The sequence below is a fragment of the Ornithorhynchus anatinus genome, chromosome 3 (genome assembly GCF_004115215.2).
Source record: "Ornithorhynchus anatinus isolate Pmale09 chromosome 3, mOrnAna1.pri.v4, whole genome shotgun sequence".
In the NCBI taxonomy this organism is placed as follows: Eukaryota; Metazoa; Chordata; class Mammalia; order Monotremata; family Ornithorhynchidae; genus Ornithorhynchus; species Ornithorhynchus anatinus.
The window spans coordinates 454,447-473,861 of NC_041730.1; the positions used below are offsets into that span (position 1 = coordinate 454,447).

Genomic DNA, 19,415 nt, shown 5'->3' on the forward strand with positions numbered 1-19,415 from the left:
TCGGGACCTCTGCCCACCTCCCCCGGCCTGGCCCGGGGTCAGGAGAGGCAGTGACCAGTGGACAAGTCCGGGCCTGGGGATCCTCCCCCCCACCCCACCCTCCTGCCCCCCGGCCTGCCGGCTCCTCTCCAGCTCCGACCACCCCCTCCAAGGGAATCTCCAGTTGGACCCCTGGAGACCAATTTCTGGAGACACCAATTTCTCCCCTGAGTTCTGCCCCCTCCTACCTCGACCCCAACTCGTGCTGTGACGTTGGATTCATTCAATCGTATTTATTGAGCGCTTACTGTGTGCAGAGCACTGGACTAAGCGCTTGGGAGAGCACAATACAACAATAAGCAGACACATTCCCTGCCCACAACGAGCTTACGGTCTAGAGCGGGGAGACAGACATTAAAATAAAGAAATACATAACAGATATGGACATAAGTGCTGCGGGGCTGGGGTTGGGGGTGAAGAAAGTCAGTTGGCTGTGACTGACCCCCCCCTTAACCCTTTCGGGCTCTCCCCCTTCTTTGAGAGGAGATACCCCCAGGCTTAATCCATCGCGGCTACCTATTGAGCACCTATGGAGTACTAAGCAAGTGACCCTGCAGCAGCAACGGTCCCGCAGCCGAACACCAGGGGGAGGGAAGGAGGTGGCTCATTTATTGAGTGTCGAGCCGAGCGCTCTGCACACTGTAGGCGCCCGATCGAGGTCGGGGCGGAGGAGACCTCGCGCCTCCTGACTGTTCCCCCCTCTCCCCCTCGGTTATGAGAAGTAGCGTGGCTCAGGGGCAAGAGCCCGGGCTGGGGAGTCAGAGGTCATGGGTTCTAATCCCGGCTCCGCCGCTTGTCAGCTGTGTGTCTTCGGGCGAGTCACTTCGCTTCTCTGGGTCTCAGTGACCTCATCTGTCAAATGGGGATGAAGACTGGGAGCCCCACGGGGGACTGAGCTCCTCCCTTGCTCCCTCTACCCCCCTCCCTTCACCTCTCCGCAGCTAAACCCTCTTCTCCCCCCTTTCCCTCTCCTCCTCCCCCTCTCCCGTCCCCCCCCCCAGCACTGTCCTCGTCCGCTCAACTGTATATATCTTCATCACCCTATTTATTTTGTTTATTTTGTTTCATGAGATGCACATCACCCTAATTCTATTTATCTGCCAGTGTTTTCATGAGACGTTCTTCCCCTTGACTCTATTTACTGCCATTGTTCTTGTCTGCCCGTCTCCCCCGATTAGACTGTGAGCCCGTCAAACGGCAGGGACTGTCTTTATCTGTTGCCGCTTTGTCCATTCCAAGCGCTTAGTCCAGGTGCTCTGCACATAGTAAGCGCTCAATAAATACTATCGAATGAATGAATGACCTTGTATCTTCCCCAGCGCTTAGAACAGTGTTTTGCACATAGTAAGTGCTTAACAAATACCATCATTATTATGATTATGATGTCCCCCCTCGGTGTCTCCGCCCCCCCGTCCCGCCCCTGCCTCGGTTTCCCCCCCGGGCCCCGCCCCCCGCGGGGTGGTGCCTCCGCCGCCATCTTGTCCCGCGGTCCAGGCCGTAGCGCGGGCCGTTCCGGCCCTTGACCTCCGACCCCTGACCTCCGACACCCCCCCCCCCCCGGAGGCACCTCGGCGGGACCCTCTCCAATCCCCGACCCCGACGCAAACCCCCACCCCGGTTACCCCCGGTTACCCCCGACAGGACCGGACAGGACGAGAAAGGACAGGCCCGAACCGGACCGGACAGGCCCGGATCGGACCGGACAGGACCGGACAGGACCGGACAAGATAGGAAAGGACCGGACCGGACAGGCCCGGACAGGACAGGACCGGACCGGACAGGAAAGGACCGGACCGGCCCGGACAGGACCGGCCCGGCCCGGCCTCCGCCTCCCCCGCCGGCCGCGGGTCGTGGGCCGATGCTGTGGTCGGTGCTGCAGGCCAAGCCCCGGGCCCTCAGCCCGCCCGGCCCCCGCCTCCGGCCCGGTGCCGGTGCCGGTCCCGGGGGGGGTCCCGGGGGTCCCCGCGGCTACCTGCGCCCCGGGAACGAGCGCCGCTGCCGGGACCTGCTGGCCGCCGCCACCGCCCGGGCCCGGGACCGACGAGCCGCCGGGACCCCCGGGACCCCCGGGGCCGCCGCCGCCGCCGCCGCCGTGCTCGTCCCCCTCTGCACCGTCCGCGGGGCCCCCGCCCTGCTCTACACGCTGCGCTCCGCCCTCCTGGCCGGGCGACACCGCGGGGATGTCAGGTAGCCGCCGGGGGGACGGCGCCCAGCCCCTCCCCACCCCCCGAATCGTCATCGATAACGACGATGCCATTTGGTCAGCGCTTCCTACGCTGTTCTAAGCGCTGCGGGGAGATACAAGGTCATCAGGTTGGCCCACGCGGGGCTCACAGAAATACCATCGTTATCATTATATTATGATTATAGTACTATGATTATTATTGTTATTCCCCATTTTACAGATCAGGTCACCGAGGCACGGAGAAGTGAAGTGGCCCGATACGGTGCAAGCGCTTAGTACGGTGCTCTGCACATAGTAAGCGCTCGCGCTCAGTAAATGCGATGGAATGAATGAAGCGGCTTCCCCAAGGTCACACAGCCCACAAGTGGCGGAAGTGGGACGATAGAGCCCGGGCCTGGGCCTGAGAAGGGCACGGGTTCTAATCCCGGCTCCGCCACCCGTCGGCCGCCCGACCCTGGGAGGGTCGCCTCACTTCCCTGGGCCGCCGTGACCCCGTTTGTGAAATGGGGATTGAGACTGTGAGGCCTCCGTCGGACTGGGACTGGGGGACTGTGACTCGATTTGCTCGGTTGCCCCCCAGCACTTAGTACGGTGGCTGACGCACCTAACAGATACCATAATTATTCTTATTATTGTTATGGTCTGTCCGGTCCCCTCTCCCCCCGGGTCCATCTTCTCTCCCCCAGTGTCCCCCTCGGCCCCCAGGACGCCCTTCTCCCTCCAGCCCTCCCTCCCCGTCCCGGGACCTCCTCCCCTCCATCCCCCCTTCCCCTCAGGACCTTCTCTCCCCCACCGCCTCTGGAAACTCCTTCTTTTCGGAGTTTCTGACCCTCCCCTTGCCAGGACCCCTTACCTCCCCTACCCCAGTGCCCTCTACCCCACCAGGGCCCTTTCCTTTCCCTCCCAGGGGTCCCCTCCTACCCACCCTTCAGCCCCTCCTCTCATCTAAACTCATCCCCGCCTGTGCCCTCCACCCCCCAAGCTTCACAACCCTCCCGGGGACCCAACGGTACCCCCTTTTCTGGAGAGCCCCCCCCTCCGCCCCCAGATATAGGAACCCACAGCGGGGCGTTGGGGCGGGATGCCTCTTTTCCTTCCCCTGCCCCGTCCGTCGAGGCCCAGCATGCCGGTGGTGGTCAGCGGGCCCCCCCGTCAGCCCCTCGGGCCCGGCCGGCTCCCGGCCCCCCGACTCCCGAGGGCCCGCGGCTTCTCGTTTCAGCTTCCCGGGGGGCAAGTGTGACCCCGTGGACCGGGACGTGGTGGCCACGGCCCTGAGGGAGACTCATGAGGAGCTGGGCCTGCAGGTCCAGGAGCGGAGCGTGTGGGGGGTCCTGGAGGCTGTGCCCGACTCGGTAAAGCTGGGGCGCGGGGGGCCCCCCACCCCTCGGCGGCCCCGCCTGGCTCCCTCCGGAAATCGTCCCGGGCCCGGTGAGGTCCGTCCCGGGCCCGGTGAGGTCCAGCCGGGAGGGCGGGTGCCCCGGGGGCGGGGGTGGGGCTGAGCCTCCTCTGACCGCAGCCCCCCGCGGGGGTCTCCCGCAGAAAAACTCCCACATCGTTCCTGTCGTCGCCCAGGTGGGAGCCCTGGAGTCCCTGTGTCTGACCCCCAACCCCCAGGAGGTGAGACACTCTGGGCTCCAAGGCCCTCCCCGCCCCCACCACATGAGAAGCGGCGCGGCGGCCTAGTGGCTAGAGCGCAGGCCTGGGAGTCGGAAGGTCAGGGGTTCCAATCCCGGCTCCTCCACTTGTCTGCGGGTGACCTGGGGCGAGTCACTTCACTGCTCTGGGCCTCGGGGACCTCATCTGTCAAGTGGGGATTGAGACCGTGAGCCCCAGGTGGACCGTGTCCAACCCGGATTGCTCGTACCCGCTCCGCCGCTCAGTACGGCGCCCGGCACGTAGTAAGCGCTTCACAGATCCCGTCGTCATTCTTAAGGCCGGTGGGTGGGGAGGGCGGTCCGGTCATAGCAGCCCAGTCGCCACCCGCACCCCCCGCTCCCCTCAGGTGGACGATGTGTTTACCCTCCCCCTGGCCCACCTGCTCCAGGACGGCAACCAAGGTTACACCCACTTCTGCGTGGGGGGGCGTTACCGCTACACGCTCCCCGTGTTTCTGCACGGTCCCTACCGCGTCTGGGGGCTCACGGCCATAATCACGGAGCGAACGCTGGAGCTTCTGGTGCCCGGGGCCTACCGCCGCCGGACCCACGGCCCGGGGCTCTGACCGGACGGCGCTCCGCCGCCCCCGGCCTCCGACGGGCTGGGCCTCCTTCCTCTCTGATGGGCCGGGGCCTCTCCCACCCTCTGACGGACCGGGGTCCCCCCCACCCATGGGCCCGGTCCCTTACTCCCCGCCTCTCCCAGCCTCTGGGTTAGGTCTCTGAAGGGTGGGGTCTCCGCCACCACCCCCAGTCTGACAGGCTACGTCTCTCCTCTCCCTTTGGCTCTTCCATCGAGGCCCTCCAGGAACGATGCGGAGCCACTGGGCCAGGCCCCCTCCCCCCTCCGTAGGGACCTGGAGACCCCCACATTTAGACGTGGAAGGGGAGTGGGCAAGCTCAAGCTGGAGTCCTAAAATCCTGCCTTTGCACTGACCCGGCCCCAGATGTTTTTCAATAAAGAGCCTTCGGAAACTCAACGGGCCCCGACTGACCTCTTTCCTCCAGGGCAGAGTGGGACCAGGGACCAGGCCGGGAGCAGGGGACAGGCGGCATTGGGGCACGCCCTCCCGCAGTCGAGCCCGGCCCCACACCCCTCCTTGCTCGGCCAGCATCAGGGCCTGAGGGGCGGGAGGAGGGGACGGTCCTCCCTCTATTCCAGGCAAGCAGCGCGATTTAGTGGAAAGAGCACGGCATGGGAGTCAGAGGTAGTGAGTTCTAATCCTGGCTCCGCCACTTGTCAGCTGGGTGACTGTGGGCGAGTCACTCAACGCCTCTGCGCCTCAGTTACCTCATCTGTAAAATGGGGATTAATACCGCAAGCCCCACGTAGGACAACCGGATAACCTTGTATCTATCCCAGTGCTTAGAACAGGGCTTGGCCCATAGTAAGTGCTTAACAAATACCATCGTCATCGTTATTATTTTTATTATCATCATCCCCACTCCCCTACCTTAGCACGGACCCAGTGTGGCAGTCTCTGAGCCAGTCTGTCCGCCTGCCCGCCTGGGAGGGGCAAGGTGAGGGGAGCGGCACCCTTTCCCAGAGAGGAGAAGGAAGCATGGCAGCTTCCGGAGGTATTTCCTAACCCCAAGGGGCCTCCCCGCTGCTCCCAGGGTAGGAGCGTGTGCCGGGGTGGGGGGCCTGCGTACTCAATGGGCAGAACCAGCCCCGGGGAAATCAGAGCAGGATCCCACCAGAGCCACGGCCGCGGTGGCGACGGGACGTGGACACACGGCGGAAACAGTTGACAACGGGCCGGACGGCAGTAACTTTACTCGCAGGAGAACCCGGGGAGGGGGAGTGTGTGTATCTGGTGGGGTGGAGGGGTGTCAGGCAGCGGCCTGGCGGGTGCCGTGCTGCTCCTCGAAGCGTTGGAATCGCTGCTCCAGCTCCGGCCGGAAATGGCGAATCAGGCCCTGGTGGTGAGGAGGAGACAAAGTGGGAGGCAGACGGTTGGGGCCTTGGGCCCCGCAAACAACCTCCCCGCACCCCCCGCTCTCCGAAGGCTGTGCCCTCCGCCTGGGGGCTCCCCGCCGCCCGCCCCAGCCGTACCTGGACAGGCCAGGCGGCGCCGTCGCCCAGGGCGCAGATGGTGTGACCCTCGATCTGCTTGCTGATCTCCCACAGCGCGTCGATCTCCGCCGCCCGGGCCTCCCCCTTCACGAAGCGCCACATCACCTTGTTCATCCAGTCCACACCTGCCTCGGAGGGGCGGGAGGGGGCAGACGGTCAGTCAGTCGTGTTTGTTGAGCGCATACTGTGTGCAAAGCCCTGTACTAAGCACTCACAGATAAATTACAGCTAAGTACCTCAGTGTTGGGGGGGGGGGGGGGGTTGAATAAAGGGAGCTAGTCAGGGCGATGCAAAAGGGAGTAGAAGAAAAGGACAAAGAGGACTTAGGGAAGGCTTCTTGGAAAGAAATAGGCTTTGTGTGTGGAGGGGAGGAGGGCTGGCGGGATGCAGGGTGGAAGGAGATGGGCATCACCGTGGGAGGAGGAGCCGGGTCCCACCCAGGTTCCCCGGGCTCCTGTCCGGTAGCGGGCTCACCCTCACGGCAAGGCGTGCACTGCCCACAGCTCTCGTGCTTGTAGAACTCAATCAGACGGGCGATGGCCTTCACGATGTCCGTCTGGGCCGGGCGGAGGGAGGGGGGGGGGGTGGGGGGGGGTGACTCTGGTGAGGCTCCGGGAGGAGTCTGGGAGCAGGGGGCAGGTCTCCCCATCCCGTCCGCCCCACCCGGGAGCCAGGAAACAGTTGGGAGCCACGGTGGCGGGGGACGGACGGAGGGACGAGGCGTGGCGGGAGCCGGGGAGCGGGGTTACCGATCGGTCCATGACGATGACGGCGGCCGTGCCCAGCCCGGTCTGCGCCTGCACCAGCCCATCGAAGTCCATCAGCACCGTCTCGCACACGGACTTGGGGATCAGCGGGGTGGAGGAGCCGCCGGGGATGACCGCCAGCAGGTTGTCCCAGCCGCCCGTCACCCCACCTGGGGACCGGAGCCCGTCAAGGGCCGCCCCCGGCCCCTTCCTCCCGCCGCAGCCCCGGCCTCCTCCCCCCACCGGCACGCCAGCCCTTGACCGTCCCGCTTCCCCACCGCCCTGTCCCCCTGGCTGCCCGCCCCCACCAGCGTGTTTCTCGATGAGCTCCTTGAGGGGCACGGACATCTCTTCCTCGACGGTGCACGGGTGGCGTACGTGGCCCGAGATGTTGAAGAGTTTGGTGCCGGAGTTGCGCTCCCGGCCGAAGCCGGCGAACCAGGCCCCTCCCCGGCGGCAGATGGTGGGGGACACGGCCACGGTCTCCACGTTGGCCACCGTGGTGGGGCAGCCGAACACACCTGCGGGCACAGCCGGGGCCAAGCTGCTGGGACGGGGGCGTGCGGACGGCGGGTTGGGGGAGTCTGTCATCCCTCTAGGCTGTAAGTTTGTTGTGAGCAGGGAATGTTTCTATTACAGGGTATTCTACTAAGCGCTTACTATAGGGCTCTGCACACAGTAAGTGCTCAGTAAATATGACTTGGGTGGACCCAATTCCCACGTCCGCCCCCTAGCCTGGAACTCCCTCCCCCACCATACAGGCCAGAACACCACTCTCTCTATCTTCAAAACATTTTGATAATCCCATCTCCTCCAAGAGGCCTTCCCTTTCTAGGCCCTCTTTTCCCCGGCTTGCTCTCCCTTCTGCCTCCCCAACCCCACAGCGCGTAATAATGATGGTATTTGTTAAGCGCTTCCTATTTGCCAAGCACTGGGCTAAGCACTGGAGTAGATATGAGTTAATCTGGTTGGACACATTCTTAATCTCTACTTTTCAGATGAGGTAACTGAGGCCCAGAGACATGAACAGACTTGTCCAACGTGACCCAGCAGACAGGTGACGGAGCCGGGATTAGAACCCGGGTCCTTCTGACCCCCAGGTCAGTGCTCTATCCACCAAATGTTCAATTATGTAGCATAAAAAATTACTTATTTATTCACATTAATGTCCGTCCCCATCTAGCCTATATGCTTTTTATGGGCAGGGAACGTGTCTGTTCTTTTGTACTGTATTCTCCCAAGTGCTTAGCACAGTGCCCTGCGCATATTAAGCGCTCAATAAATACGACTGATTGATAGAGCGGGGTCTGGTGAAGGAAGGGGAATGGGGGGAGGTGGAGATGAGGTGGAGTGGCATGGGGGGCGCGGTCCTCCTCACCCACGTCGGCGGGGAAGGGTGGCTTGAGCCGGGGTTTGCCCTGCTTCCCCTCGATGGACTCGATGAGGGCCGTCTCCTCGCCGCAGATGTAGGCCCCGGCGCCGCGCACCACGAACACGTCGAAGTCGTAGCCCGAGCCGCACGCGTCTCGGCCCAGCAGCCCGGCCTCGTACGCTTCGCGGATGGCCACCTGCCGGGGTCGATGTGGGTCCCGGTCACCCCGTGAGAGTCCCACAGCCCCCCACGACCACCCCCCAGCCTCCTCATCCACCTCATCCTCCCATCCCTTAGCCCCACCGTCCTCTCGGTGGGTCCCCCGCCCCCCGTCCAGCTTCCCCTTCCCCCCTCTGCAGGTTGAGGGGATTATAAAACTCCCTGCGGATGTAGCACCCTCCCCCCACCCTGCTGAGCCCCCGATTTTCCCCATCTCCCCCTCAGCTCCCGACCTGCAGGTTGGAGGCCTCGTTGTAGAACTCCCCGCGGATGTAGATGTAGGCAGCGCGGGCCCCCATAGCCCGGCCCCCGACCAGGCAGCCCTCCACCAGCTTGTGGGGGTCGTGGCGCATGATCTCGCGGTCCTTACAGGTGCCCGGTTCCCCCTCATCCGCGTTCACCACCAGGTATTTGGGTCTGCGGGCACCAGGGCATCAGCCCGTGGGGTTTATCCCTCCCGCCCCGCCAACCACGCGCTTCTGCCCCTCCTCCTCCATAGCCACCCGAAGACTTGGGCCCCTACATTTCCTGCCCGTGGGTTATCATAGCCTTCGTAGCGGCATGGCCTAGTGGATGGAGCACGGACCTGGGAGTCAGAAGGACCTAGGTTCTGATCCCAGCTTCGCCACTTGTCTGTTACGTGACCTTAGGCAAGTCACTTCACTTCTCGGTGCCTCATCTATAAAATGGGGATTAAGGCTGTGAGCTCCATGTGGGACGGACTGCGTCCCACCCGGTTAGTCTGTATCTTCCCCCAGTGCTTGGCACACAGTAAGTGCTAAACAAATACCATTATTACCTGCTGGAGGGCAGGGATCGTATCCACTAACTCTTTCTATTCTCCCAAGCGCTTAGTACGGTGTTCGGTAAATACTATTGACTGATGGCCTGAAGGACCACCAACAAAAACCAGGGCAGGGTCTTTATGGGCAGACCCGTCACGTTCTGGGAGAGCAAGGGTGGTGGTGGTGGGGGGCTGGCTCTCCTAGGACCCCTCCCCCCGACCGTGGCCTCTCCCCAGCATCCTTCCTCCTCGCACCTGCCGTCCGAAGGCTTGTTCATGAAGCTCCACTTGAGGCCCGTGGGGAAGCCGGCCCCTCCGCGGCCCCGCAGGCCGGAGGCCTTGACCTCCCCCAGGATCCAGTCCGGCCCCTTCAGCAGGATCTCCTTGGTCTTGTACCAGTCGCCGCGCTTCAGCGCCCCTTTAAGCCTGGAGGGGAACGGATGGGTTGGGGGTGGCTGGGGGGGCTAGAGAAGCAGCGTGGCTTAGCGGAAAGAGCCCGGGTTTGGGAGTCAGAGGACGTGGGTTCTCATCCCGGCTCCGCCACTTGTCTGCTCTGTCACCCTGGGCAAGGCACTTAACTTCTCTGGGCCTCGGTGACCTCGTCTGTAAAATGGGGATGAAGACTGTGAGCCCCACATGGGACAACCTGGTGACCTTGTATCTACCCCAGAGCTTAGAACAGTGCTTGGCATATAGTTAGCGCTTAAAATATCATCATTACTGTTCTAAGCTCTGGGGGTAGATACAGGTTACCTCATCTGTAAAATGGAGATTAAAAGTCTGAGCCCCATGTGGGACAACCTGATTATCCTAACAATAATCATAGTATTTGTTAAGCGCTTATTACGTGCCAAGCACTGTTCTAAGAGCTAGGGTAGGTACAGGGTAAGCAGATTGTCCCACATGGGGCTCACACTTGCCAAGTGCCTCAGTGACCTCATCTGTCAAATGGGGATGAAGACTGAGTCCCACGTGGGACAACCTGATCACCTTTTATCTCCCCCAGTGCTCAGAACAGTGCTCTGCACATAGTAAGCGCTTAACAAGTACTATTATTATCTTCTCTGTCACTCAGTGACCTCATCTGTCAAATGGGGATGAAGACTGTGAGCCTCACATGGGACAACCTGATGACCTTGTATCTCCCCAATGCTTAGAACGGTGCTTGGCACATAGTAAGCACTTAACAAATACCATCATTATTATTCTCTGGGCCTCAGTGCCCTCATCTGTCAAATGGGGATGAAGACTGTGAGCCCCACGGGGGACAACCTGATGACCCTGTATCCCCCCGCCGCGCGCTTAGAACCTCAGCATGTAGTAGGTGCTTAAATCCCATCACTATTACCACCTGTGACTCCCGGGGCCGGAGGGGTGGGGACAAGCCGTGGGGGTGGAGGAGGGTCTGGCTGTGTCACCTCCAGTCGTGGCGGCCGTAGAGATTGGTGAAGATGCGGTCCTCGTCCTTCAGCGACCCAAATGTCGTCTTCTTGGGAGCAGCCTGCGGGGTCTGTGGATCGTTCATTCAATGGCATTTATTAATAACAATAATAACGTTGGTATTTGTTAAGTGCTCACTATGTGCCGAGCAGTGTTCTCAGAGCTGGGGAGGATACCAGGTCATCAGGTGGTCCCCTGTGGGGCTCCGGGTCTTCCTCCCGATTTTCCAGATGAGGTCACTGAGGCCCAGAGAAGTGAAGTGACTGGCCCCAAGTCACACAGCTGACAACTGGCGGGGCCGGGATTTGAACCCATGGTCTCTGACTCCCAAGCCTGGGCTCTTTCCACTGAGCCATGCTATTTATTGAGTGCTTATGGTGTGCAGAGCGCTGGACTAAGTGCTTGGGATGGACAATTTGGCAATAGAGGGACCAACCCTGCCCAATGACAGGCTCACTGAAGTGTGGGGTGGGAGGCTCGGACAGCCGGAATAATAATAACGTTGGTATTTGTTAAGCGCTTACTATGTGCAGAGCACTGTTCTAAGCACTGGAGTAGATACAAGGTCATCAGGTTGTTCCACATGAGGCTCACAGTAGAAAAGCAGTGTGGCTCAGTGGAAAGAGCCCGGGCTTGGGAGTCAGAGATCATGGGTTCGAATCCTGGGCTCTGCTCCTTGTCAGGTGTGTGACTGTGGGCAAGTCACTTCACTTCTCTGGGCCTCAGTGACCTCATCTGTCAAATGGGGAGGAAGACAGGGTGCCTCACGTGGGACAACCTGATGACCCTGCATCTCCCCCAGTGCTTAGAACAGTGCTCTTCATATAGTACAGGGAAGCAGCGTGGCTCAGTGGAAAGAGCCCGAGCTTGGGAGCCAGAGGTCATGGGTTCGAATCCTGGCTCTGCCACCCATCAGCTGGGTAACTTTGGGCAAGTCACTTCACTTCTCTGTGCCTCAGTTCCCTCATCTGTAAAATGGGGATTAACTGTGAGCCTCAAGTGGGACAACCTGATGACCCTGCATCTCCCCCAGCGCTTAGAACAGTGCTCGGCACAGAGTAAGCGCTTAACCAATACCAACGTTGTTATTATTATTATTATTATAGCAAGCGCTTAACAAATACCAACATGATTATTACCCCCATTTTGCAGATGAGGGAACTGAGGCCCAGAGAAGTGAAGTGACTCGCCCACGGGCACCCAGCTGACAAGGGGCAGGGCCGGGATTCGAACCCATGACCTCGGACTCCCAAGCCCGGGCTCTTTCCACTGAGCCACGGAAGGACTCCCCCCGCCCCCCGCCGCTCTGAGCCCGGACAGTGTCCCGGGGCCGGTCCTTCCCCCCGGCGCGCGCCCCCGCCCCTCGCGCGCGCCCCCGCCGGCCCCCCCCCGCGCGCCCGCGCGCGCGCTCACCGCCTGGGCCGAGAAGCCCCGGGCGGCGCCCCCGGGGAGCGACCCCCGAGCCAAACGCCGCGCCGCCAGCATCCTGCTCGCCGAGGAGGACCGGGAGGAGGAGGAAGAGGAAGAGGAGGAGGAAGAGGAGGGCGGCTCCAGGCGGGCCTTGATCCGCCGCCGCCGCTTCACCCTCCCACTGTCACCTTCAGCCTCGGAGGGAGGGAGGGAGGGAGGGCGGGCGGCGCCGGAGGGACGCGCCCCAATGACACCACGCGCCTCCCCCGAGGCGCACGCCGATGACGTAGACGCCGGGCGGGAAGCGACCGGAAGCAGAATCGCCCGACATCGCCGCGGGGGCTTCTGGGGAATGTAGTCCCCAGCCGCGGGGCCGGCCCCGCCTCGCCCTTGGCGCTTGGGCCGCCGGGAACCGTGTTTTCCCCAGCCGAGGCGCCCGCCTCGAGGAGTCACTCTCCCCTCGTTCGAAACTTTATAATAATCATAATAATGATGGCATCCGTTAAGCGCTTACAATGTGCCAAGCACTTAGGGAAGCCCCATCTCCAAGAGGCCTTCTTCATAATAATAATAATAATGGCATCTGTTAAGTGCTTTAAAAACCCGCTCTTAACCCCACTTCCCCCTCCAGTTATCGCCCTATCTCCCTACTACCCTTCCTTTCCAAAATCCTAGAACGAGTCATCTACGATCGATGCCTAGAATTCCTTAACTCCCATTCTCTCCTAGACCCCCTCCGATCTGGCTTCCGTCCCCTCCACTCTACCTACACTGCTCTCTCTAAGGTCACCCATGACCTCCTTGCCAAATCCAATGGCTCCTACTCCATTCTGATCCTCCTTGACCTCTCTGCTGCCTTTGACACTGTCGACCATCCCCTCCTCCTCCATACCTTATCTCATCTTGGCTTCACGGACTCCGTCCTCTCCCGGTTCTCCTCTCACCTCTCTGGCCGGTCATTCTCGGTCTCCTTCGCCGGCGCCTCCTCCCCCTCCCATCCTTTAACTGTCGGAGTTCCTCAAGGGTCAGTTCTCGGCCCTCTTCTGTTCTCCATTTACACTCACTCCCTCGGTGAACTCATCCGCTCTCACGGCTTCGACTACCATCTCTACGCAGATGACACGCAGATCTACATCTCCGCCCCTGTCCTCTCCCCCTCCCTTCGGGCTCGCATCTCCTCCCGCCTCCGGGACGTCTCCACCTGGATGTCTGCCCGCCACCTAAAACTCAACGTGAGCGAGACTGAGCTCCTCATCTTCCCTCCCAAACCCGGTCCTCTCCCAGACTTCTCTATCACCGTGGATGGCACGACCATCCTTCCCGTCTCTCGGGCCCGCGATCTCGGTGTCATCCTTGACTCGTCCCTCTCGTTCACCCCACACGTCCTATCCGTTACCGAGACCTGCCGGTTTCACCTCTACAATATCGCCAAGATCTGCCCTTTCCTCTCCACCCAGACGGCTACCTTACTGTTACGGGCTCTCGTTATATCCCGGCTAGACTACCGTGTCAGCCTTCTCTCTGACCTCCCTTCCTCCTCTCTCGCCCCGCTCCGGTCTATTCTTCACTCCGCTGCCCGGCTCATCTTCCCGCAGAAACGATCTGGACGTGTCACTCCCCTTCTTAAACGACTCCAGTGGTTGCCTATCGACCTCCGCTCCAAACAAAAACTCCTCACTCTAGGCTTCGAGGCTCTCCATCACCTTGCCCCTTCCTACCTCTCCTCCCTTCTCTCTTTCTACCGCCCACCCCGCACGCTCCGCTCCTCCACCGCCCACCTCCTCACCGTCCCTCGGTCTCGCCCATCCTGCCGTCGACCCCTGGGTCACGTCCTCCCGCGGTCCTGGAACGCCCTCCCTCCTCACCTCCGCCAAACTGATTCTCTTTCCCGCTTCAAAACCCTACTTAAAAATCACCTCCTCCAAGAGGCGTTCCCAGACTGAGCTCCTCTTCCCCCTCTACTCCCTCTGCCATCCCCCCTTTACCTCTCCGCAGCTAAAGCCTCATTTTCCCCTTTTCCCTCTGCTCCTCCACCTCTCCCTTCCCATCCCCACAGCACCGTACTCGTCCGCTCAACTGTAGATATTTTCGTTACCCTATTTATTTTGCTAATGAATTGTACATCGCCTTGATTCTATTTAGTTGCCATCGGTTTTTACGAGATGTTCTACCCCTTGACGCTGTTTATTGCCATTGTTCTTGTCTGTCCGTCTCCCCCGATTAGACCGTAAGCCCGTCAAATGGCAGGGACTGTCTCTATCTGTTGCTGACTTGTTCATTCCAAACGCTTAGTACAGTGCTCTGCACATAGTAAGCGCTCAATAAATACTATTGAATGAATGAATACTATGTGCCAAGCACTTAGGGAAGCCCCATCTCCAAGAGGTCTTCTTCATAATAATAATAATAATGGCATCTGTTAAGTGCTTACTATGTGCCAAGCACTTAGGGAAGCCCCATCTCCAAGAGGTCTTCTTAATAATAACAATAACAATAATAATAATAATGGTATTTGTTAAGCGCTTACAATGTGCCAAGCACTTAGGGAAACCTCATCTCCAAGAAGCCTTTTTAATAATAATAATAATAAAAATGATGGCATCTGTTTAGAGCTTACTATGTGCCAAGCCCTTAGAGAAGTCCCATCTTCAAGAGGCCTTAATAATAATATGATGATGATGATGATGATGGCATCTGTTAAGCACTTACTATGTGCCAAGCACTTAGGGAAGCCCCATCTCCAAGAGGCCTTCTTCTTAATAATAATAATAATAATAATGGCATCTGTTAAGCACTTACTATGTGCCAAGCACTTAGGGAAGCCTCATCTCCAAGAGGCCTTCTTAATAATAATAATAACAATAATAATGATGGCATCTGTTAAGTGCTTACTATGTGCCAAGCACTTAGAGAAGCCCCATCTCCAAGAGGTCTTCTTAATAATAATAATGATGATATTTGTTAAGCGCTTACTATGTGCCAAGCACTGTTCTAAGCTCTGGGGGAGATACAAAGTTGTCAGGTTGTACGTGGGGCTCACTGTCTTAATCTCCATTTTTTACAGATAAGGTAACTGAGGCCCAGAGAAGGGAAGTGACTTGCCCAAGGTCACCCAGCAGACAAATGGCGGAGGCGGAATTAGAACCCATCACCTTCTGACTCCCAGGCCCGGGCTCTATCCATTAGGCCATTCTGCTTCTTAAGCTCCTCCTTTCCTCTTCTCTCACTCCCTTCTGCGTCATCTTGACTTGCTCCCTTTATTCATCCCCCCACCCGCCAGCCCCACAGCACTTCGGTACACATTTGCCATTTATTTCTTTACATTACTGTGTGTCTCCCCCCCTAGACTGTAAGCTCGCTGTGGGCAGGGAACGCATCTCTTATATTGTACTCTCCCAAGTGCTTAGTAAAGTGCTCTGTGCACATAGGAAGTGCTCAATCAATATGATTGATTGGTGACTTTAGGGCAATATCACTGGATTGAAGAGGACCGAAGCCAGATGATTGGAGGGGATCAAGGAGAGAATTTGAGGAGTGGAAGTGGAGGCAGTAGGTGTAGCCATTCATTAATTCATTCATTCAACCGGATTTATTGAACGCTTACTGTATTCAATAGTATTTAATAGTATTTATTGAGCGCTTACTATGTGCAGAACACTGTATTAAGCACTTGGAATGTACAACTGGGCAATAGAGAGAGACAATCCCTGCCCAGTGACGGGCTTACAGTCTAATCGGGGGAGACAGATGGACAAAAACAAGACAACATCATCACAATAAATAGAATCAAGGGACTGTACACCTCATTAATAAAATAAATAGGATAGTAAAAATATATTCAAATGAGCACAGTGCTGAGGGGAGGGGATGGGAGAGGGGGAGGGCAAAGCACTGTACTAAGCGCTTGGAAGAGTACAGTATAACAAATAGACACATTCCTGCCCAGAACGAGCTCACAGTCTAGAGGAGGAGACAGACATTAATAATAATAATCATAATAATGATGGTATTTAAGCACTTAGTATGTGCAAAGGACTGTACTAAGCGCTGGGGGGGATACATGGTGATCAGGTTGTCCCACATGGGGCTCATAGCATTCATCCCCAATTTAATGATGAGGGAACTGAGGCCCAGAGAAGTGAAGTGACTTGCCCAAAGTCACACAGCTGACACGTGGCGGAGAGGGGATTAAAACCCACAACTTCTGACTCCCAAGCCCGGGCTCTTTCCACTGAGCCACGCTGCTTCTCGTAACAACGCCAGGCTGATGCGTGGAGGGGACGGACCAAGCTCCCAACCCACCTCCCCACTCCAAAGATGCTTAATACAGCGTCCTCGTATCGAGGACATATCCGATATTAAACTGATAAGAACAGATATTACACTTGATCTTAGCCCAAAGGCTGAGAAGCGATATAAAATAGGAGTAGATAAATAATAATAAATCTATTAATATGAATAGCCGAATAAATTACAGACATGTATCTATCTGCCAGATATATACATATGTGCTGTGGGGGTGGGAGGGAAGATGAATGAAGGAGCAAGTAAGAGCGGCACAGAAGGGAGTGGGAGAAGAGGAGGGCTAAGTCAGGGAAGGCTTCTTGGAGGAGATGGGCCTTCAATATGGTTTTGAAGTGGAGGAGAGGCAGTTTCCCCCACTCCATATTCACTCCCTTCTGTATCACCTTCGCCCTCGGGTCTCTGCCCCCTAAGCACTTTGACAGAGTCTGGGACAAGGCTGCAATTTATGTACCAGGTGTTCGGTTAGCTTACCAAGTTGTCCAATATGGTGATGATGATGGCATTTGTTAAGCGCTTACTCTGTGCAAAGCACTGTTCTAAGCGCTGGGGAGGATACAAGGTGGTCAGGTTGTTCCCCGCGGGGATCACAGTCTTCACCTCCATTTTACAGTTGGGGCAACTGAGGCCCAGAGAAGTCAAGTGACTTGCCCAAAGCCACACAGCTGACAAGTGGCTGAGCTGGGATTTGGGGATCTGTGAGCCCCACGTGGGACATCCTCGTTAACCTTGTATCTACCCCAGCGCTTAGAACAGTGCTTGACACATAGTAAGCGCTTAATAATGGCTTTTATTGCCATCGTTCTTGTCTGTCCGTCTCCCCCGATTAGACTGTAAGCCTGTCATAGGGCAGGGACCGTCTCTATCTGTTGCCGACTTGTTCATTCCAAGCGCTTAGTACAGTGCTCTGCACATAGTAAGCGCTCAATAAATACTATTGAATGAATGAATAAAAACCAACATTATCATTATTGTTACTGTTGTAATAATAATAATGTTAATAATGTTGGTATTTGTTAAGCGCTTACTATGTGCCGAGCACTGTTCTAAGCGCTGGGGTCGACATAGGGGAATCAGGTTGTCCCACGTGGGGCTCACAGTCTTAATCCCCATTTTACAGATGAGGGAACTGAGGCACAGAGAAATTAAGTGACTTGCCCACAGTCACATAGCCGACAAGTGGCAGAGCTGGGATTCGAACTCATGAGCCCTGACTCCAAAGCCCGTGCTCTTTCCACTGAGCTACGCTGCTTCTGAATGTTGGTATTTGTTAAGCGCTTACTATGTGCAGAGCTGTTCTAAGCGCTGGGGTAGATACAGGGTCATCAGGTTGTCCCACGGGAGGCTCACAGTCTTAATCCCCATTTTACAGATGAGGGAACTGAGGCCCAGAGAAGTGAAGTGACTTGGCCACAGTCACACAGCTGCCAAGCGGCAGAGCTGGGATTGTACTCACCCACGCACCTAGTAGTGCTCTGCAAACAGTTATCTATCACTGAATCCTGTAGGTTCAACCTTCACAACCCTGCTAGAATCCATCCTTTCGTCTCCATCCAAACTGCTTCCACGTGAATCCAAGAATTAATCCTCTGCCACCTGGAACACTCAATCAGCCTCCTCACTGCCCTCTCCGCCTCCTGTCCCTCCCCGCTCCGGGCAATACTTCACTCTGCTGCTTGGATCATTTTTCCATAGAAACGTTCAGTCCATGTCTCTCCCCCTCCTCAAGACCCTCCAGGGGAAGCCCATCCACCTCGGCAGCCAACAGAAACTCCTCACCATGGGCTTTAAAGCCGTCCATCCCCTTGCCCCCTCCTGCCTCACCTCCCCGCTCTCCTCCTGCAGAGAAGCAGCATGGCTCAGTGGAAAGAGCACGGGCTTTGGAGTCAGAGGTCCTGGGTTCGAATCCCAGCTCTGCCACTTGTCAGCTGTGTGACTGTGGGCAAGTCACTTAACTTCTCTGTGCCTCACTTACCTCATCTGTAAAATGGGGATTAAGACTGTGAGCCCCACGTGGGACAACCTGATTCCCTTGTGTCTACCCCAGCGCTTAGAACAGTGCTCTGCACATAGTAAGCGCTTAACAAATACCAACATTATTATTATCTCCTCCAACCCAGCCTGCGCACTTTGCTCCTCTAATGCCGACCTACTCATTGTACCTGGATCCTGTCTATCTCACTGCCAACCTCTCACCCGCATCCTGCCTCCAGCGTGGAACGCCCTCCCTTTTCATAACCGACAGTTGCTCTCCCCACCCTTCAAAGCCTTACTGAAGGCGCGTCTCCTCCAAGACACCTTCCTCAGCCAACGTTTCTTTTTTTCCCCACTTCCTCTGCCCCACCCTGGCTTGCTCCCCTTAGACACCTCTCCCTCCAGCTCCACAGCACTTTTGTACAAATTGGTAATTCATTCATTTATATTAATATCTGCCTCCCCCTTTCATTCAGTCATATTTATTGAGCTCTTACGGTGGGCAAAGCACCGTACTAAGCAGTGTGGCTCAGTGGAAAGAGCCCGAGCTGGGAAGTCAGAGGTCATGGGTTCAATTCCTGGCTCTGCCACTTGTCAGCTGTGTGACTTTGGGCAAGTCACTTAACTTCTCTGCGCCTCAGTTACCTCAACTGTAAAATGGGCATTAAGGCTGTGAGCCCCAAGGGGGACAACCTGATCACCTTGTATTCTCCCCAGCACTTAGAAAGGTGCTTTGCACAAAGTAAGCCCTTAGCAAATGCCATCATTATTAATGTATCCCCCCCCCAGTGCTTAGAACAGTGCTTTGCACATAGTAAATGCTTAATTAAATGCCATCATTCAGTAGAAGCAGCGTGGCATAGTGGAAAGAGCCCAGGCTTGGCACTCAGAGGCTCTGCCATTGATCAGCTCGGTGACTTTGGGCAAGTCACCTGACTTCTCTGTGCCTCAGTAACTTCATCTGTCAAATGGGGATGAAGATTGTGAGCCCCATGTGGGACAAGCTGATTACCTTGTAACCCCCGTCCCCAGCGCTTACAACAGTGCTTGGCCCATAGTAAGTGCTTAACAAATGCCATCATCATCATTATTATTACTAAGCGCTTGACTGTAGACTGTAAGCTCATTGTGGGCAGGGAATGTCTGTTATTTTGTTGTCTGTCCTCTCCCAAGTGCTCAGTACAGTGTTGAGCACACAGTAAGTGCTCAGTG

General features: G+C 57.3%; 2 protein-coding genes and 1 non-coding gene across 4 annotated transcripts; 1 reads left to right on the forward strand and 2 right to left on the reverse strand.

Annotated features, from left to right (window-relative positions):
* The first annotated feature begins 1,807 nt into the window (after positions 1-1,807).
* Positions 1,808-4,859, forward strand: NUDT8 (nudix hydrolase 8). Of its 2 annotated transcripts, none has more exons than XM_029059179.2 (4): positions 1,808-2,226; positions 3,444-3,652; positions 3,764-3,841; positions 4,227-4,859. In XM_029059179.2, exons 1-4 carry the CDS (start codon positions 1,898-1,900, stop codon positions 4,595-4,597), a joined length of 987 nt encoding a protein of 328 aa, XP_028915012.1. In that variant the 5' UTR covers positions 1,808-1,897; the 3' UTR covers positions 4,598-4,859. The 2 variants fall into 2 exon arrangements, with proteins under 2 accessions (XP_028915012.1, XP_028915013.1); XM_029059180.2 differs by having other exon boundaries at positions 3,444-3,576; positions 4,227-4,533.
* Positions 4,860-5,290: 431 nt separating this feature from the next.
* NDUFV1 (NADH:ubiquinone oxidoreductase core subunit V1) lies at positions 5,291-12,130 on the reverse strand. The gene is made up of 10 exons (XM_029061293.2): positions 11,931-12,130; positions 10,496-10,587; positions 9,333-9,503; positions 8,527-8,710; positions 8,081-8,270; positions 7,011-7,223; positions 6,706-6,872; positions 6,431-6,512; positions 5,936-6,081; positions 5,291-5,799 (listed from the first exon to the last, which is right to left on the reverse strand). Exons 1-10 carry the CDS (start codon positions 12,000-12,002, stop codon positions 5,713-5,715), a joined length of 1,404 nt encoding a protein of 467 aa, XP_028917126.1. The 5' UTR covers positions 12,003-12,130; the 3' UTR covers positions 5,291-5,712.
* Positions 12,131-16,148: 4,018 nt separating this feature from the next.
* Positions 16,149-16,342, reverse strand: LOC114810729. Its single transcript, XR_003758424.1, has one exon. It is a non-coding gene; the product is annotated as a U2 spliceosomal RNA (small nuclear RNA).
* Positions 16,343-19,415: the final 3,073 nt, after the last annotated feature.